We start from the raw sequence: 21,666 nt of genomic DNA on the forward strand, positions 1-21,666 counted from the left end.
GGAGGTCGAACTGTGAAAACTGGAAACTGGGATGAAAACCGATTTTTTAAGCATAAAGAACCAGATTTTTTGTTAATTCCGTGAACCCTTAAAATCGGCGCTGGACTGCACGAAAGTGGCAAGAACCGCGCGGTCCAACCCCTTAGCAAATTTTTTTTTTTTTTTTTTTATAATAAAAACAACTTAACACAATTTTATTCTATTTAATTAAATTATCCATCTCTTACAAGGAATAAAAAAAAATTATAATTAAAATCCTTCAAAGATATTCAACTTTACTTCAAAAATTAATCATAAATTTTTAATGTTTTCATGGTTATTATTTTATTTTATTAACTTTCTTATTTAATTATTAAATATATGCTTGAAAATCATTAGATTTCCCTCACATATATAGATATATTAGTCAATTTTGCTAGTTTTATAAATTTAATATCTATATTTAGGTTTTAATTAATTATTAAATTAATTATGACGTCATCATGGTTCGACCCCAGTTCAACCTCGGTTCAACCTCAAAAACCTTGAACCTTTTCCTTTTACGGTTCAATGAGCAGTTCGGGTCTGAAAACCTTGCTCTAGATCATCTACTCGACCTAAGAATTCTACAAGCGACTAGGTTATTTTGGTGAGCAACCCTAATCGCCAAAGAAACCTTCTGAATAATATTGTTGGTGGTGAATTAGTTATGTATCTAAATTTAATTGAGAAATATTAGGTATTGCATCCAAAATATTTTTCTTCTTCTACAGCTATACTGCAAAAAAGCTATAGGTCCCTCCAAAAAAAAATGTAATTGGGCCCCCAATTAACCATAAGATCTACTTAGTGCAATAGGTAATGATCTAAAGTCCTAAAAAAAAAGCTAGTCCTTCAAATTCTCCAAAAGATTTGTAGTCAATTCCATGGACTAACTCACTCTATCAAAATGCATCATTAACGGCGAGTTGTGTTAGGACCACCAAAAATGGCACAACTTTGTGCTACAACTCACCACGAGGCAAATTGTAATTGGTGAAGATGTGTCTGTGGGCCATGTGGGGACACATCTTCACAAATCACAACTCGTCACGTGGCGAGTTGTGGCACAAAGTTGTGCCATTTTTGGTGGTCTTAGCATTTTCCATTGACAGCCCATTTGTCCAAATTTTTTTTTTCACCTTTAGAGCATCTCTAGCAGATTCTCCAAATTTTTGTACAATTTAGAGAATGGACAGTGGTTTTTACCTTTTAACTACTTACTTTTTCAAATACACTTTCCAATAGATTCTTTATCTATTCTCTATCTTATTTAAATATTATTTCTTCATTCTTTTTTTAATATTTCTTTATTCTTCCTTTATTCATTCCTAACTGCTATATTTTTCAAATTCCCAACTGTTATATTTTTTAAATTTCATAACATTTTCAAATTTTGCAACAAAAAGAGAACAAGAGGAGAGAATTTTTTTTTTTCCTTTCAATTATTTAATTTTGTTGGTTGACTTCAATAATCTCACGGTGCTGGAATTTAAGAAGATAACAAGAAGAATCCAAGAAAAAATGTAAAGGCAGAGCCTCCTTTCGCTTGTCTTGTGAGAAGCAACGGAGAGAGAGTATGAGAGAAAAAAGAAATCCAGAAGAAAGAGAAAGAATTAATATAATAGTAGTTGATATAATTTTTTAGGGGATTCTAGTCTTTTGCCCCTATTGAGCAAAATATTTGGCAATATGCTCTTGCTTCCAAACTATATAAGGGTGTGCCCCTGTTTTGATACTCGATTACCTTAAAATCGAGTTACTTACGATACTTGTTTATTACAAAGCCGAGTTCTAGGTAGGTTCTTGCCACGTTGGATGGCCACCTTGGCTTTTTCGCATTAAAATATTCCCACATTACTGTTTATAACTCGGCAATGGGGAAACCGAGTTATGTGTAGAATGAAAAGGAATTTTGAATGTAATGTCTCTAAAATAGTTTGTCTCCCTTCCTCAACAGTTTCTCTCCCTTCCTCAGTCCTAGCCACCCTCAGTTCGTTCAGTAGACCCTTCTAATATTGACTTCTAATATTAACAAAATATTTAACTTGTTATTCACTCAGATAGTATCAATTCAAGATCAATGACATTGTTTAAAATTAGCACTAAGGTGACGGGCATTATGTTTTGAAATGAATGAACAAAGTGCCTCACTATGTCAAATGGAGTAGGGAATTAGGAATCAAAGTCAATTGTCTTATGTGTAGCACGCCTAATTGTGTGTGCACACTTGGAAAAATAATGGCAGCGGATTCATTTTAATTGATTACTATAGCTTTTAAATGAGATCTACTGACTTTGAATATTTTTGCTCCATACCATTTTCTTGATGCTGTTAATGAAAGAGTGTTTTTAAATTCACGATTATTTCTACTTCATACCATTTTCTCTTTGGATTAAATAAAATTCTGCCTAAACCAAAAGAGAAATGCTACCATGTCCAACATCTATTTACAAATAATCAAAGAACCCTATAGAAATAAAAAAAACACGATTTCGACATGTTCGAAGTTCAATACAACTACATACTTGACTGGCAAGCGTCTCCCACAGCGCCGTGGATCGATAACTTGATTGTTACGTCAACTGTGTACCAACCGTGGGTCCAGGATCCACATTTTGCAGTTGCTACATATCTGACATGCATGCAATCATGTTAGACATGTAGGTCTATGTTTAATAGTGAAGAAAAGCTTGGCTTTTGTAAGTAAACACAAGCAAGTAATTGAATGTTCTAGAACAAACTCACAGAAACAAATAGAGAGAGAGAGAGTGAAAGAGAAACAAAGTGAGAGAGAGATTTGACAGAAAATTGAAAACATATAATTGCTCAATTGAATTATACATCATGCATCTATATATACACTGATTTTCAATCCATTTAATCATATCAAAGAAGAGTTAAAGTAAAATACTAAAATATAAAACAACTAGCTTGAGCATATATGCCTAACTTGATCCTAATGTTCATGGCTGCAAGGCATAAACAAAAAAGGACACAGTTGCAGAATGTATAAGCAACCTAACCAACCAACCAATGTGAGAATCAATGTCTAAATCAAACAAAGTAAACCAACAAATGAACACAGCAAAATGCAAACCAAAGAATCAATTAAGCACCACAAAAAAAAACATCATTGTAAAACACTAAAACATAGCTCTAAAATTAAAAGGTACCCAATTAGGATCAGTACCTCTATGCCTTGAATGACATTAACCAAATTACCCCTAAACAAGCCCTACCACGGATCAATAGTAGAATGTCCCTTCTTTAAACAAAGTGTAAAGTTCTTTCCTTTTACTTGTTCCCCTAATATTTAAGGTTTTTTTTTTTTTTTTTTTTTTTTTTTTTTTTTTTTTTTTTTGTACTTGACATCACATTCTAAAAGAAATTTTATTTCATAAAGCAAGAAGTGAAAAGGGTTCATTGGAACTTAGTGGCTAGTGAGGTGTGTTTTCAACAAAAAAGGGCGAGACAAACATTGAAGTAGGTAAAGGTGCCATTAGAGACTCTAGTGCAATGGACATCTCACTCACGAGCATAGCTTTGGAGGCAACTAATAATAATCAAATTAATATTGAGTTTAATTAAATGGATTAAACAATTGTGAGACCTTTACCATCAAATGATGCTGTGTGCATAGTTATGTGTCAAATGAACATTGAATTGGTGACCATGACAGTCCAAGAGCTTTGCTTTCTTTTCTTTTGGGTATTTTTTTTTTTTTAATTTGTTTTCATGAACCCCATAGTCCAAGAGTTAACAATTTTGAGATTATGGATACAAACGAGATAGAAATGGAAAAAGAATTCTTAAATTTTTGCAAGAAGAAGAAAAAAATGATTATCTAGCATTTTTCTATAAAAGCCACAAGCCTTTCAAAAAGAAATCAAATTTTCTTTTACCCTAGACAGAATTCAAGAACTACAAAGTCGATTATGTACATAAAATTTATGAAACCTACAAATTAAATATTTTGTTAATATTAGAAGTCAATTATATTTTTATTGGTCAAGTCTTGGTCGTAAATTAGGTTATTAGTAATTCATTTATTTTCTTCAAATCAAGCACATTTTTGTAAATCAATAGTTGCTTTTCCTAGGTCAACTAGAAATAGGGTCAAGGTAGTTAAAGGTGAAAGGCAACCTTAAGGTGCCAAGGCCTTATATTGCCCGAGGCCCTAAGGTGTGAGGCGACAAGGCCTTTGGTGCAGCCAAGGTCAGCCCATTCCAAAAGACCTGGAATTTATCAAATTGTCTTTATTTTGGGAGAACTTAATTAAAAGCAATTCAATTGGGAAAAAGAAAAACAAACAATCAAGTAAGAGTCAATTCAACTTTAGATTGACCAAGGAAGGTCCCAAGAAAACTCTTCATCATCTGAAACATCCCAAATTAAAAAGTCTTTAAAGGAAACTTCAATCAAATAAGAGTCAATTCAACATTAGACTAAGGAAGGTCCCAATAGAACTCTTCATCATTTGAAACATCCCAAATTAAAAAACTCTTTAAAGGAAACTACCAGTTACATTCCTGTAAGAGCACGATTATTTAACGACCCAATAATGACATTAGGCTCGTATGTAAAGGACCCTAACAATATGATTTGTAGAGAAGTGGGCTTGAAAGGCAGGACCTTGGTCACCGGTCAACGATTTAGTCATGATTTTTATGGGAGCTTTTACGTGGTTGGATTTGGCTTGACTGGCTAAGCATTCCATTGGTATGGGTTGTAGGATTTAGGTCCTCGGATTTCATCCGAGGAGCCTAGTATCCTTCCCCTTCTCCCTTTTTGTAGGATTTTTATCCTCCTTCTCGGGGCCCCTTTCCCCTTCGTTCTTTTTCCTTTTTATACTAGTGATCACCTCTCTTTTAGTGTTCACGTGCCAGTTTCACTTTCTGAGGCGCAGACCTGTCCTATCGATCCATACCTCGAGTGGTTGGAGGTAGTTGGGAAAGTTAAATAGCATGGTTTGGAGTATGGGCCTGTCAGATGCAGGATTCTGTACTGCCATATTGGTAGCTTTCTCCCTTGTCCTGCTCTTGTACCGAGTTTGTCCTTTTCTTCGGGTGTTTTGTAAGGTGCTAAGCATAAGATCGTCCTCGGCAATATCCTTGTGCCTCTTTTGGGCTTTCATTATGCGTCCTCGGCAATAGCTCTCCTCGGCTTAGGCCTTGGGCCCTAATATAGAGTGGGCCTGGGCCACGAATTCTTTGGCTCCACAATAGCCCCTCAAAATTCTGTTGCCCGACTTTTTAGTTGGGGAGGAGGGTTTTGGTGATGTTGGGCCCACATCACGGCTCGCTCAAATTCTGTACTTTACTGATGTTTGTGTTTTTCCATTTGCGTGGGATATGTGCCAAATTAAGAGGCATCCCTTTATTTTTCACTCACGCGGTGTCCTTCGACGCTTCAGTACTCGAGGTGCGCCTTCACGAGGATCTTCAAATCTTACGGTTGTGGATGGTGTTGGAAATCGAGCCAAAACTGTCTTGTCCGTAGCATTCCTTGGAAAGCTGCATAAATTAAATGCCACCAACTTACCCTTTATATAAGTAGGATAGGAGGTTATTCCCCTTACATATAAACCCTTCGGCTCCCTTCAAAATCATAATCCTTCAGCTATAATCACAGTCTCCATATCCAGTGCTATCCATCCTTAGTGCAATATGTTTGAGGCACGGGCAGGGGTGAAGGAACTACACCCGCCACAGAGACACCGGGTCCTTCCGAGACTCAAGGTGGTGCGGTCTGGACAGGGGAGGCACAGGTTCAAGATAATCTTCCGTTTTGACAAGGGGGGGAATGGTATCTCTGCCTCTTTCAGTCAAAATTTGAAGCAGGTACTGATCGCATCAGATTCTTGGTGCGTCAGAAGTAAGGTTTTCCGTCATCAGCGCCGTCTGCTCTATCGCAGGCGTGGCTAACATGGAGACTCATCAACTTCCGGCTCCCTGCACCTTTTCTTCAAAGGTGCTAACCCCATGTTGCCGAGTTAGGGGCATGTAAAAGTATTGAGGAATGGTTTCCGTAGACAACGTGTTGGAATTGCTACATCTCTCTTCTCTGCACCTCTTCCTCTGTTTTTTCCTCATTTCCTTGTATTTTTTCTTTTTGCTTATGTAGTTGCTTATGTAGTTAGTTTTCAGTATGAGCTTATTCAAGCTTTTTCATTGTACGTTGTACTATTTCTTTGTCTTAATAAGAGATGGATCTGTTTCCTTCTAAATACTTTTCTTTTCTGCATCAATTACTTTGTGAATGGGGTACTACATGTGTATTTTCCTTCAATGATACTTAGAGCAGGAAACCTTGAAACAGAAAGCTACTAATTTGAACTTATCGACATTATCAAGTACAATAATGCTAACTCATAGTAGATTAAACTTATGAGACTAACCGAGATAACAGCTGAGTGCTCCGTAATGCATGTGAGGCAAACGTCCGAGAATGATAAACTCAAAATAAACCATCCGAGAGGGTTGCCGAGCAGTGAGGGACTTTGGCCGTGTTTTGATAACACCTGGCCCTATCATAATTGCATCAGTTCCCCTGGCATTGAGGATCCGAGGGTAGATTGGGAATTCCATTTAGTCTAGGGATTGACCCAACTATTAATGGGTAATTCCTCTCCGGGGTAGAGTCTAAGGGCCACATAACGTCCAGGTTGTGTCCAAAACTCATATTGTCTCTTCTAAGTAGTTGGTTTCCCCAGAGGCTTGAGTCCGAGGACCATACAAGGCCTTGGTTCCGTCCAAAACTAGTATTGTTTCTTCTAAGTAGTTGGTTTCCCCAGAGGCTTGAGTCCGAAGACCATACAAGGCCTTGGTTCTGTCCAAAACTTGTAGTATTGGTTCTTCTGAGTAGTTGGTTTCCCCAGAGGCTTGAGTCTGAGGACCATACAAGGCCTTAGTTCTGTCTAAAACTTGTATTGGTTCTTCTAAGTAGTTGGTTTCTCCAGAGGCTTGAATTCGAGGACCATACAAGGCCTTGGTTCTGTCCAAAACTTGTATTGGTTCTTCTAAGTAGTTGGTTTCCCTAGAGGCTTGAGTCCGAGGACCATACAAGGCCTTGGTTCTGTCCAAAACTTGTATTGGTTCTTCTAAGTAATTGGTTTCCCCAGAGGCTTGAGTCCGAGGATTATACAAGGCCTTGGTTCTATCCAAAACTTGTATTGGTTCTTCTAAGTAGTTGGTTTCCCCAGAGGCTTAAGTCCGAGGACCATACAAGGTCTTGGTTCTGTCCAAAACTTGTATTGGTTCTTCTAAGTAGTTGGTTTCCCCAGAGGCTTGAGTCCGAGGATCATACAAGGCCTTGGTTCTGTCCAAAACTTGTATTCATATATTTATTTATTTGCTTATTTATTTATTTTTCGAAGATTAGCCCCTCGACCAAGGTAGGGAGTGTTAGCTTGATGTTGGAAACCTCTAGAGCTGTCCGTGCCATTGGCACTGCAAGGCGTAGCCCCTACCGAAAATTTATGTCAGAGAACAACAGCGTGTCGCTGGAAATGGAGGAACCTTCGCAGACCTTTGCTTGACAGAGGCTTAACTCCACCGCCACTTGTGCCAATGCGCAAGCCTTCCCACAGACGGCGCCAATTGTAAGGGCACGATTATTTAACGACCCAAGAATGACATTGGGCTCGTATGTAAAGGGCCCTAACAATATGATTTGTAGAGAAGTGGGCTTGAAAGGCAGGGCCTTGGTCACCGGTCAGTGATTTAGTCATGATTTTTATGGGAGCTTTTACGTGGTTGGATTTGGCATGATTGGCTAAGCATTCCATTGGTATGGGTTGTAGGATTTAGGTCCGAGGATTTCATCCGAGGAGCCTAGTATCCTTCCCCTTCTCCCTTTTTGTAGGATTTTTATCCTCCTTCCCGGGGCCCCTTTCCCCTTCGTTCTTTTTCCTTTTTATACTAGTGATCACCTCCCTTTTAGTGTTCACGTGCCAATTTCACTTTCTGGAGCGCAGACCTGTCCTATCGATCCATACCTTGAGTGGTTGGAGGTAGTTGGGAAAGTTAAATAGCATGGTTTGGAGTATGGGCCTGTCAGATGCAGGATTCTGTACTGCCATATTGGCAGCTTTCTCCCTTGTCCTGCTCCTGTACCGAGTTTGTCCTTTTCTTCGGATGTTTTGTAAGGTGCTGAGCATAAGATCGTCATCGGCAATATCCTTGTGCCTCTTTTGGGCTTTCATTATGCGTACTCGGCAATAGCTCTCCTCGGCTTAGGCCTTGGGCCCTAATGTAGAGTGGGCCTAGGCCACAAATTCTCTGGCCCCACAATTCCCATCACTGACTCCTAGGTTTTTAATTTTTTATCATTTTTCGTCTTTGTTTCTTTATTGCAATTTTCCATCTGCATCAAATTTTGGTATCAAAGCTCGTTCTACATCATTCACACAAAATAAGAACAGCAATTCATATTCCATTCTTTTCCATTTATTAAATTATATATCAATTCCCATTCAAAGATCATTCAACATTGAATTAAAATGCAATTTTCCCTAATTCAAAATCATGACATAACTTATGACATAATTTGTTGAAATTATAGAGTTTGATTTGATACACTTTCAAACTATATGAATTAAAAAGCAATTTTCCCTAACAATGAACATTGTTATCATGCCAACTGTATTTTACATGAATTTGTGCCCTAGATGTGCATCAAAACCCAATTCAAAACCAAACCCAACAAAGCTAAAACAGTAACAATAATAATGAATAAAGAAAAACAAGCCACACTCAAATCAAAGTACATGCATAAGCAACACATAACTCAGATTAAATGCAAAGGGAAAAAAAAAAAAATTTGAACTTGGCATTTAGAAATTACCTTAATACGTTTCTAATCATTTAACTCTGAAGATGGATTGGGTTGAGATTCGGCTATGGTGAGAGTGAAAAGGTGTGGGTTTGGGTGTGGGTTTGGATTGAGCTTCGGAAAGGGTCTACTAAATGGTTTGGTTTGGGTACGGGTAGAAATAAGAGAACATGAAGATGTGTTGAACTTGGGAAAGGTCTACTGAATGGACTAAGGGTGGCTAGGACTGAGGAAGGGAGAGAAACTGTTGAGGAAAGGAGACAAACTGTTTTAGAGACATTGCATTCAAAATTCCTTTTTATTTTGCACATAACTCGGTTTCCCCATTACTGAGTTATAAACAGTAATGTGAGAATATTTTAATGCAAAAAAGCCAAGGAGGCGATCCAGAGTGGCAAGAACCTACCTAAAATTCAGCTTTGTAATAATTGAGTACCATAAGTAACTCAATTTTAAGGTAATTGAGTATCAAAACAAGGACATACCTCTATATAGTTTGAAAACAAGAGCATATTGCTAAATATTTTGCCCAATAGGGGCAAAAGGCTAGAATCCCCTAATTTTTTAATCAAAAAAATCTAATTGCTAATGTACAATAGTCTATCAAACTTGATTAGCTACTGTTCATGAACAAAAAATAAATTGTGATTTAGAGAATCCATTGGAGACCATTTTTTTGGTTTTATTCTCTATTATAGAGATTATTTTCCTTTTATCTAAGCTATTGGGGATGTTCTTAGTGTTGCAATTACTGTAGCCAGCACAGACCACAGTCCACATTGCCCCTTTTTTTTTCTTCTTAATTCCCATGTCAACACAACCCGTGACCCATTTTAAACTGATATCCCATGTTCATGATGATAAATGCGTCCATGAATCCATTTTCTTGTCCCGCGTTCATGTCTTCTCTTTGCTAAACTGATACAATGAGTTTTCTTCTCTCTCTCTCTCTCAACAATCATCATCATTTTTTTTCTTATATGGGTATTTCTTTCAATTTTGTTTTTTTTTTTTTTTAGCCTTTAACAGTGAGTTTTGTCCCCAAAAAAAAGAAAAAAGTTTACCATTATTTATGAATATGCTTTATTTATTAAGATTTCGTTGTTTAATATTCATCATCAAAACTTCCATTTGAAGCTTCAATTGCAACGTTATGAGCTTGATGTGAAAAAATATCTAGATTTTTAGAATATGGGTACAATATCTAAGCTATGTGGGGATTAGCAATTTCAAGAGTCTAAAATCTATTATTTGATTGATAGATTGACTCGTCTTTTCAGTTATAAAACTCATAAAAACAAAACTTGGCAATAGACTAGAGGATGAGTTTTTAGCCGATAATATGATAGTTGGTCCTATGTTACGATTGTTGCTAGGGATAAGAGAGGGACATTAGTTTTTGCTCTCTCAAAACGAGTGGAAACCACTATCCCTGTCCAAGCGAAAGCGGAAGCAATTAATTGAGAGTGATGCCAAGGTATGTGTAGATGCTCTCATTAATCCCAGTTTAGTAAACCCAGTGGCGGAGCCACTTGATGACCGCCCCCAAAATTTTTGAAAAAATTAATTAATTTTTTTGAAAATATCTTAAATAATTTGATAATTTTCAAATAATCTTATTATTTTGGCCCCCCATACCTAATAATATACATACATATTTAAGAAAGTCTAAAAGTAAATATGATTTTCATTTAAATAAAATACAATCTATAAATACATGTGTAAACAAATTACAATAATTAAACATTCATTATCTTTAAAATGAACATATAGGTATTTTAACAATTATCTCAACAAATAAAAGGGAAAAAATTGAGTTATGAAGTATTGTATATTACTATTTTACATTTCATACACACATAAAAAATAAAAAAATAAAAAAAATTGTATATGGCTCCCTCAAAGATAAATTTCTGGCTTCGCCACTGAGTAATCCCATGGAGAATTTCAATCTAACTCAGGATACTTTGAGGCAAAAATACTCAAGTTGCAGGCTAGAGTTTAAGTGGGTCCCTAGAGAGTCCAATAGTGCTGCTCATGTTTTAGCATCTTGGTCTCTCTGTAATAGATTTTCTTGTTGTTTTGTATTGGGTTCAGCTCCAGCGGTTTTTGTTGCTGTTGTTGTAAAGAAGCAAACCTAGCTACCTTTTGTGTAATCTCCCTCTTGTTTTCAATAATATTTTTCTATGCGGATTATCAAAAAAAATGATATGATAGTTTATATAAAAAAGAAAATTGTTAGGAATTTCACTTTAGAGATGATGATGGATAATTTTATCCCATGAAAAATCGTCATCCGCAATAAATTTGATGTGAAATATTCTTTTTTGATGTTTTTGTATATGTTTATAGTGAGTTTTTGTATGTTTATTAGTGTTTATAAGAATATAATTATATATCAAATATCAAATATTGAATAGAATTATGAATTACGTTTATTATATCAATGCTGCTGGCTACGCCTTTGCATCTAATAAGTTTTACAAAATGAGGTCTTACAATTGAAGACTTTGGCTTTAAGTAGTGAAAGGTGGTGTTGAGTAAAGAGCTTATAAGTAAAGTGGTTAAGTGAATGCCGGTAACTCCATTTTTGGTGATTGGCCCCTTCCTAAGATTTCATTTTTAAGCAATCTAGTAAAAAAAAAACACAACATTACTCCCATATATTAATTGAAACTAAATTAAACTAAACAAGAAAAACACGAATATAAAGATTAGTTTTTTTGGATAATCAAAATTAAAACCAACACACATTTCTCATTTCGTTTTAGTCAAACAATACAATCAAAACAACAGAACTTTTGTCAGCTCTTGAAATCCAACAGCTCCTCACTCTGACTCGCCTGGTTCTCTTCAATCTGTATAGCCTTCTTCTTCTTTTCCAGCTTAGGCCTAGGCTTGATGGGCTTGGTAGTCAAGTACCGAGCCTGCAATCTAACCATGTCCCTCAAAACCCGCAACAATTGGGCCTCAATGTAGAGCCCATTAGGCTCAATAACCCTGAGAGCCCTAGCCACTGCCTCCATGGTACTCACGCACCCACCACACGGCTCCTTCCTCAGAATCAACTCCGAATCCGAATCATAAATACTCCGACCACCTACGCTCTCGTCGTACCCTTCCAAACAAACCCTACTCGCGAACCTCGATAAGTACTCCTCACTCGCCCTCACCATCTCCCTCGCGTGCTTCCACGTCGCATCGAACACGATCAAAACGGCATTCCCATCGTCGTTGTCGTTTTGGGGTTGGGGTTGGGATAGAGTGACAGCGGGTGAGGAAGGGGTTGGGGGGAAGAGATAGACGGCGGGTGGGGATTGGTCGAGGAGAGGAGAGAGGCCTTGGCGGAGGCGGCGGGTGACGACGGTGGTTGAGTTGAGAAGACATTTGTTGAGGACTGGTACAGTAGAGAGCTTGTGGTGAGCCTCGTGGGGGTGTTGGATGATTACTATATGGGTCTTTGTTGGGATGGGCTGAGCTGGGAGTGTTTCGCAGAGACAGACTCTGTTGGGTCTACAGCACTTTGAGCAGATGGGCCGCCGCGGTTGTGGTGGTTCGGCGGTGGTTTGAACGGGTGGGTTCTCTGTTTCTGCGTCTGATGTCATCCTTAATTCTTTGTGCGTGCGTTTTGGGTGCTTGCTTACCAAAACGGTGCTTTTTCTTGGGCTTTAGATCTGAAAACCACATGTCGTTTTTCACTTGTATTTTCCATCAAAAGCCCATACTATCAAGCCAACATGTCGTTTTGATTTAGATTATAATTACATTGGTCAATATCTAACTTAAGTGATTCTCAAAAAAAAAAATATCTACCTTAAGTTTGAGTCCGAGCCCATAGCCACATCAATAGTACTATTTAGCTTGTCACAAAGTTTTGTTTTAAACTCTTGCGATAGTCCAAATAACACTAAGCTATTTGCATTTTTTGAATTACTCCCAGATAGTTTTAAGTTACTATTTGCTTGTATGTTACAATAACAAAATTCAAGGAAACAGTTCCTTATTAATACGTTGGAAATGACCTTCAAAGGGGGGAAATAGTGGGGTATCAAATGACCATAATCTAAATCGATTATGCAATTATTGTGAACCAACTTTTTTTAATCCATGACATGATGGCTGCAACGACAATTTCACATCTATTTAAGGATTTTTATAAATATCACACTTGAACTTTGACATGAGATCTAATTTGGTCCATCAACTTACAATTTCAACAAATAAATTTTCTAGACGATATGGGAAATATTAAAGCTATTATCAATGTTGTAAAATTTTTATAAATTGTTGTCACAATGAATTTGATTGGTACCACATCAATAACATAATTTAAATATTTTTTGTGCTGCATTTAAAATTTGACATATTAGTTTCTAAATTCTATGTAGTAAAATTTGTATTATCCTTAATATTACTTTTTGTGATAATTCAAACATTTTTATTAATATATTCTTTTGTCAAAATGTAACATGTGTAGTCTAATTAATTTCAAAATTATTCAGCATCTTGCACAAACCATGTGCACATCGAATGATTAAGATCAATATCTAACTTAAGTGTTGAAGAGCCCAAGGTTGACACCACATCAATGCTATTCAGTCAGTAACAAAGTTTTGTATCACAATCTTGCAAAAATTCAGCCAACAATGGGCTAATCACATTTCATAAATCACACCACAAACGGTTATAAGTTGCTACCTTGCATTTATTAAGATAACAAAATTCAAGGAAATGGTTTCTTATAGGTAACCGTTGAAAATGATCTTAAAAAGGTGAAAAATAGTGGGGGTAACGTATACATAAAAGAGAAATGTTAACGAATGCCTTTAGCGCATTGATTAACAATCCATTTAAAGAAAGTATTTATGTAAAAAGAAAAAAAAAAGTAATTAATGTTTTGACAGTTTTTTTTTCATTTCCCATAAAAGAGGTGTTAAAATTTTCTTAAAATGAATTGTTAATCATTGCTATAAGGGCACTCGTTAGCATGACCCTAAAAGTAGAGTGTGAATCTCTCTCCTAAAAACTTGAATCTCTCTCCTTAGAGTGACTATCACACTAAGAATGCACAAGGGTAGCTTAATATCTAACTTTAGTATAAAAGAGCCCAAAATTGACACTAGTCACACCACATCAATGCTATTAGGTCTGTGGTAAAGTTTTGTTAAAGAATCTTGCCAAAAAAAAAAAAAAAAAACTAGCTAATAATATGCTAATCGCATTTCTTGGATTATACCTCGACATTTATAAGTTGGGAAAATTACACTTTATCATTCTAAATTATACCACATATTACACTTTACACTATAAACTTTTCAAGTGCACGTTTTGCACCCTAAACTATGATCCTTGTTACACTTTGTATACCAACTTTAAGTTTGGTGTTAACTTAAATGGAAATTCAAAGTTTAGGATGTAAAGTGTAATAAGAAATATAGTTTAGGGTAGTAAAGTGTAGGTTTTCATTTGTTTTTAATGAATTGAGAAGAGGGTCAATTAGGTATTTTCACATAGTGTCGTACTTTTCCATCCAAGTTAACACTAAACTTAATGTTGGGGCGCAAAGTCTAACAAAAGTCATAGTTTAGGGTGCAAAACGTGCATTCAAAAAGTTTAGTGTGTAAAATGTAACATTGGGTATAGTCTAGGGTGGTAAAGTGCAATTTTTCCTATAAGTTGCCACCTGCCATTTATTACAATAACAAAATTCAAGAAAACGGTTCCCTATTAGTAATTGTCAAAAATGACCTTAAAAATGGGAAAAATAATGGAGTAACGTATGCACAAAACAGTCTTTTAAAAAACGAAAAATGGCTTTGGATTTTAAGGAGAAAATTCAGTGTCTTTTAAACTTTCTCCCATTTTCCTGTGTATTAAAATATTTAGTATTCTAAAAAAAAAAAAAAAAAATTAAGTATCAAAGAACATGAGGTTAACACCATGTTAGAGCTATTCAATCTATAGCAAAAGTTTTGTTTGAAAATCTTGAAAAAAATCTACCCATTAATGAACTAATAACATTTCTTGAATTACGCATTGGCGGTTATAAGTTGCTACCTGCCATTTATTACAATAACAAAATTCAAGGAAACAGTTCCCTATTAGTAACTGTTAGAAATGACCTTAAAAAGGAGAAAAATAATGGAGTAACGTATGCATAAAAAATATTTTCAAAAAAGAAAAATGACTTTGGATTTTAAGAAGAAAAGTTTAGTATCTAACCTAAGTATCATAGAGCATGATGTTGACACCATGTCAGAGCTATTCAATCTGTAACAAAAACCACCGCACACCCTTGGTGCGATGGTCACTCCATAAATATAAGTGCTTGTGGGGTGTGGGGGGTAAGGGTCAGGATTCAAGTCTCTAGAAGAGAGTTTTCACACATATATACACTTAGATTAGGTTAGAATAAAATTTCTATCTTGTATATATTAAAAAAAAAAAAAAAACCTGTAACAAAAGTTTTGTTTGAGAATCTTGCAAAAATCTAACCAATAATGAAGTAATCACATTTCTTGAATTACGCTTTGGCAATAATAAGTTGCTACCTATCATTTATTACAATAACAAAATTCAAGGAAACGGTTCCCTATTAGTAACCGTCAGAAATGACCTTAAAAAGGAGAAAAATCATGGAGTATCGCATGCACAAAAACATCTTTTCAAAAAAGAAAAATTGCTTTGGATTTCAAGAATAAAAGCTTAGTATCGAACTTAATTATCAAAGAGCATAAGGTTGACACCATGTCAGAGTTATTGAGATAATTACAATATGTTGCTAATTTTGCAGTTTGAACCCTTTCTCCTTAGAACTCGAAGTACTTTGTGCATGGGGTGTTACCAATTCAGCTAAAAGGACCTTAAAAAGGAAAAAAGTAGTAAGGTAATGTATGCATAAAAAAAATTTAAAAAGGAATACAATTTTGGATCTTTAAGAAGAAAAGCTTAATATTCATCTTAAGTATCAAAGAAAGAATCCAACTTTTATTGAGTCAGTTGTGACAAGAGATTTTATTTGTTGAGCTAACTGGAACCCACCCAATGCTATTTAAAATTTGACAAAGTTTTCTTTTATAATATTGTTTAAATCTAACCAATAATAAGCCTTTACTCAAAAAAAAAAAAAAAAAAAAAAAACCAATAATAAGTCAATCACATTTCTTAAATTATGCCTCAATGGTTATAAGTTAAAGGAAATTGTTTTGTATTGGTACTAGTTGGACCTTAAAAATGAGAAAAATAGTGGAGTAATGTATGAGAAAAAAAATAATATGGTTTTGAATTTTAAGAAGAAAACTTTCGTATCTAACTTTCTTTAGAAGAAGGTGTTTTTTTTTTTTTTTTGTTTGGTGGAGAAACTTCTTTAAAAGAAGTTCATATGCTATTATGTGAATAATACTAGAACCATAACTTTTGTTATAACTTACCGACGTGTTTTAAAGTTCATATGTTATTATGTGAATAATGCTAGAACTATAACTTTTGTTATAACTTATTGATGTGGCAAGTCGTGAGTGGTGAAGTAAAAGTAGTGGGTTTAGAACTCTATCACTCATGGCTTGCCATATGAGCAAGTTGTGGTAAAAATTGTGATTCTTGCATTACTCGCTATTATGACGTGGAAGTGAGTTGGATTTTTTTTTATTAATTGATTTGCCAAAATTTTAATTGGGCCAATTAGGACAAATTGCAGTGATTGTATAGCACATCAACTTTCCATTATGACACGTAAGATAAAGGCAAAAATCGAGTTGCCACCACTGTCTATAAAATAGAGACATTTTGTGTTTGATTGGAGCGTGATTGTGTGAAAACTCAAAAAGCTTTGTTTGGAGAGAGAGAGAGAGAGAGAGAGAGAGAGAGACTTAACAAACAACAATGGCGACCTCGGAGTCCGGCTCCGACCAAACCAGTTCGGCCCTTTCTGACTCCTTTCGTACTCCTTATTACTGGTAAAATAATGGGTTTTATTTATGTTTTCCATTTTTTTGTTTTCTAGATCATGCAGTGTGTTTTTACTTTTTATATATGTCAATTTGTGTTCTGAGTAACGAAATTGAAAACATTATGGTGACAATTCTGATTGTAATGGGAAGGGAAAAACTATGATGCAGGTAACTAGGCTTATATTAGGCTCTCAAAGTGTTTGTGAAATTTCTTGAACAAAACTCTTCTGGGTTCCTATTCCTAGGACCTCATCATTAGGAGAGGAGTGTCTTTTCCTAACGAGGGAAGTATCAGTATCGGCTATCCTATGAGGCTAATATTATATGCTTACTGATCACCTCAAATTTGGCCCACCTGCCACCCAAATTGATCAACAGCTTAACTATCTCTATAACTCAAAATTAACCAATAACATAGCAATTTTGCGTATATATCTACTACAAGTCTGATTAAATTCACAATTTTTGCCAATGGGTTATAGCTCAATTGGCACCTCCTCTCCCTTATAAGCTCTAGGTGGAGGGTGAGGTCATGGGTTCAGGAATCATCATCCGTTTTTTGCAACCAAACAAAAGAAAAATACACTTCCTTACAACATATGTAATTATATTGGCTGTGATGCACTAGTAAATATTGACTAATAATAAGGATAAATCTTTACAACTATGGTGTCACTTTATCATCATCATCTAAAACATACATTGCATTAATCTGTAGCAGGAAGATGTTCTACTCTTCTCAAATTATAAGCTCAAACACTTTCTTAAGAGCTTTATTTTTTTTTTTTATTTCCATGATAATGTAGCGAGGAGAATGTATACTTTCTTTGCAAGAAATTAAGCGCAAGTGGAACAGCAGCTGCTGACGGATCTGATCTTTTTGTTGTTTTCATTTCCAATGAGAAGAAACAGGCATGTATCTTGATATGAATATACCCAATTTTGTTCCTATGAATATATGGTAGAATTGTATATAATATTTTTTTTTAAGGTGAGTTGAGACAAGTCCTTAAGCACAAGTACATGGAATTTTATAAAAAAATGGATCTTTTTAAATATTTTTAAATACATTTTTTAGACCCCATTGTGGAATCAAAAGGCCAGCAAAAGAGCAGATGGGGTTGTTCTCTGGGATTATCATGCCATTTGTGTTCAGGTGAGCGCTGAATCCTCTTCACTGCAATATAAATAGATGCAATCTAGTAATTCATGTTTTCTCTTTTAGGAGAACTAGTGTAGACGAATGGGTTTCATTTTGCTCATCCATGTTTATTTGTTTTAGCATTTGTCTACATACAACATTTGAACTTCTGCTGATGGGTCTATCAATTTATATGTTCTTGCAAATGATTTACAGAGAAAAAAAGAAGGCGACACTCCTCTCTTAGTATGGGATTTAGATTCAAGTCTTCCATATCCTTCTCCTTTAACTTCCTATGTGTCAGAAACTTTCCAACCATCATTTCAGCTCTTTTCTGAGTATCAAAGGTGATGTATGTATAGTTTGCTGCATTACTAGCTCTTTTTCTTCTCCCCCCTTCCCGCACATTCTTGATGTGTTTGTCAATGCATTGTCATTGAAAAGTATCAGATACTACTGGTTTTTAATAATTATATTACCCAAAATTGTGTGCTATACTGCACCTTTGGATCATCCTGATATTATATTGTTTTGTCAAACCATATTTGTATGTTGATCAATGAAGTACAATATCAAAACCCTAGTCCTAGTATGAAATTATACGGTTTCATTGAAAGAAATTGCTTCTTTTGGTGTCAGGTTTTACCGCATTGTGCATGCTCCGATATTTCTTCGTTACTTTGCTTCTGATAGAAGACACATGAAAGATTCTGCTGGGAACTGGACTGCTGAACCCCCTAAATATGAACCCATAGTTGCTGAAGGTAAAATGCTTGGAAATGTATGAAAATTTGTGGCTATTAGTTTTTAATTTATCTTCAATTTCCTTTTCAAATTTAGATAGAGCTGATACAAATATGCCCAACCCATCTTGTTTTTATGGATTCAGTTGCTTAAAGTGCAGATTGATTTTCATGGTAGCAAATTTCTCTTTAATTTATGCTAAAAGATTTAATGTAAGAATAGAGAAAGAAACATTTTATACATTGTCAAGCTATGTCTTTGGCAAAAAATAAAGCTCAAAGAAGATGTTGTGCTTTGTAGATGTGCGGTATTTATGTATATGTATATATAAAACAACATCCCAAAAATATAAAGAGAGATGTCAAAACTTGAACGTCAGTGATTAGAATTGACATCAGAGAAATGTGCTGGTAGTAGAAGTATCTGAACAGATTCCTTCCAAATTCAGAGGTGGAAATGGATGAGCTCTGTCATTGACTTGGAGTTGTATCCTCAAACCTATATGATGATTTGGGAGAAACATGAAGTGTAATTAATCACTATTTTGATAGAGATATTAATTGTTTTCCTTAATAAGCCAACCGTATAGTAAATATTATTTCATCTCTCTCCCCCTCTTTCTTGGTTATTATTTCTATATACTGTTGGTGGTGTTACGTTCATGCTTATTTATTTAGCTAAAGGTAAAAATTCCTTATCCATCTGATTATAAAATATGAATTCCATGGCTTTAAGGCCTTTTTCTGTCTTCCTGTTTCTGCCTGTGCAGATGGAGCCGTGCACAACTTGAATGAGTACAATGAGATCCATGCTGCAGATGTCATGACAAATGCTGGAGACTTTCTCAATGCGGTTTTTACACAGAGGCTCGGTGCAGTGATAAACGAAAATCAGCTGGAGGAATTCTTTTTGAAAATGCCTTGATATTGTTGAATCTCGTATCCGCTGGACCTCATTGAGTTATGCATTTTTATTTTTATTTTTGTGAGTATATATATGAAAGTCAAATCCCTTGGTGTGCCATTTTGTGTCAGTTGATCTTGATTTTTGTTGTTGTTGTTGTTGTTGTTGTTTATTTATTTATTGTGTGGAAATGCACAGTTCTAGGAGACATTTTAATAATCTAAGTTATTTTCCTGTAGGCAACAAAAACTCTGAAAGATCATTTCAAGGTGGTTTGTTAAATTTAGGTTTTAAATTGACAAGGCAAGTTTTCATTGTTGAAAAAGAGAATCACCGTGCCTGTAGCATTTCCACAACTTGATTAGAATATTAGTGTTGCCATATTCCATGCCAAATTTCTATGGATTTTCTTGTTATTATTTCCAATGTATATTGTACATTTGTGGACTACATTGTATTGGTTGAAAGGTCCAAGTGCTGGAATTGGAGCAGCTGCTTGAAGAATCTTGGTAAAGGGAGATTAGGCTTGTCAGGTGACATGTTAGGCGAATTACAATTTTTGAAATTTAGTTTCTAGCAATCTTGCCTGCTCCTTGCCTCTCATCTTGGTTGAGCGAGTTCACCAAAACCCAAGAGAATTCAGTTATTCACTTTCCTGCTTTACCCATCTATTTACCCATCTTATATATATATATATATATATATATATATATATATCTCACTATACCCATAAAAAATACCCTAAGAATTCATAGATTCTTTGTAGTCTCTACCTTCATCGTCTCAAATTGCCAAATCCTTAGAGAGGAGACCCAAGCCTTAAACATTTAGATACCTTGAGTGATCATTGTTGTAGATTGGTGCTAGAAATCATTGGAGCAATCCCAAAATCTTCAAGAGGCTTTGAAGTGTCCAAGGAGACTTGGATTTGAGATTGGCTCAATTGGTAGAACCAAAAACTAGTAAGGAGAAATTATGTGCATGTGTTTGTGAGATTTGTTGATTGGGTTTGTTTATCCAGGCACATATCGATTGTCTAATCATATTCACAATTGGGCTTGGAATTATAATTAGCATAAAATTGATATAATCTGTAATTTGGGATCTAAAGTTTTGATTTCTCACCGTCAAAATTGTACTTTTCTTCTTGCTGAATTGTCTTCCCTGACATTGACAATTACAAAGCTATAATTGTATTTTTTTTCTCCATGACAAGTGCAAACTTTAATTAAATAAGATTTTTTTTTTTTTTTTTGGGAAACTGAATTAAATAAGAAAATTTAAATGCAAGGATTTGATATTATTTTCTAAAATAAAGGTAATAGTTCCAATTAGTAATTGTTATTTTTTTTTTAAGATAACCCCCTTTTTTTTAAAAAAAAATCTATATTTTGAAAGCGCATGTGTAACATTCAAATAAATCATGAAAATTACAAATAAAATGGAGAAAATACAACTTTATTTATTTATTAATAATTTGCTGGTTATATCAAGGTAAGAGGATTTAAATTTAAACATTTTCATTTAAAATATTGTAAGATGCCAACCAGTTAAGTTATGAGTACAATTTAGTTGATTTGCTTTTCAAACTCTTAGGAAATTGTGAATCTAACCGTGTCACTCATCTCCTACCTTATCTTCTTGGACCAAAAGTGATATATACTATAAGGATACCAAAAGTTATTAATACCGAGTTTTTTTTTTTTTTTTGGCAATTCATTAAGCAAAGAAAAAAAAAAAAAAAAAAAAAAAAAAACCCAAAGAGGGCATCTTCCTTAAAATAGAGGCTGAAATAAGGGGAAGATTGCCTGAATTGAAAAAAAAAAAAAAAAATTCTTAACACGAACTTTTCCACTGAATGGGCAGCAGAGTTATAACATCTTTTCACCCAAAGAAAAGATCATGACATAAATGACTGCTAGAATATGGATGTTTGAAACAAAAGAAGAAATGGACGGGGTTGTCAGAACCTATGTTGCACAGACACGGAAATGGGTATGAGTACAGGAGTACGGAAATTTTTGATAAATAAGAGTACGACACAGTGTGGGTATGACAATTAACTAATTAATATT

The 21,666-nt window shown here is 35.0% G+C and overlaps 2 protein-coding genes across 2 annotated transcripts; one reads left to right on the plus strand and one right to left on the minus strand.

Moving 5' to 3' along the window:
* Window positions 1-11,587: 11,587 nt before the first annotated feature.
* On the minus strand, window positions 11,588-12,757 carry LOC126693792 (uncharacterized). The gene is made up of 2 exons (XM_050389922.1): window positions 12,668-12,757; window positions 11,588-12,635 (listed from the first exon to the last, which is right to left on the minus strand). Exon 2 carries the CDS (start codon window positions 12,457-12,459, stop codon window positions 11,659-11,661), a length of 801 nt encoding a protein of 266 aa, XP_050245879.1. The 5' UTR covers window positions 12,460-12,635; window positions 12,668-12,757; the 3' UTR covers window positions 11,588-11,658.
* A 3,886-nt stretch (window positions 12,758-16,643) lies between these two features.
* On the plus strand, window positions 16,644-19,711 carry LOC126693793 (protein N-terminal glutamine amidohydrolase). Its single transcript, XM_050389923.1, has 6 exons — window positions 16,644-16,809; window positions 17,610-17,715; window positions 17,882-17,959; window positions 18,161-18,291; window positions 18,584-18,708; window positions 19,458-19,711. Exons 1-6 carry the CDS (start codon window positions 16,736-16,738, stop codon window positions 19,610-19,612), a joined length of 669 nt encoding a protein of 222 aa, XP_050245880.1. The 5' UTR covers window positions 16,644-16,735; the 3' UTR covers window positions 19,613-19,711.
* The last annotated feature ends 1,955 nt before the right edge of the window (window positions 19,712-21,666 follow it).

This window comes from Quercus robur, chromosome 7 (genome assembly GCF_932294415.1).
Source record: "Quercus robur chromosome 7, dhQueRobu3.1, whole genome shotgun sequence".
NCBI classification, from domain to species: domain Eukaryota; kingdom Viridiplantae; phylum Streptophyta; class Magnoliopsida; order Fagales; family Fagaceae; genus Quercus; species Quercus robur.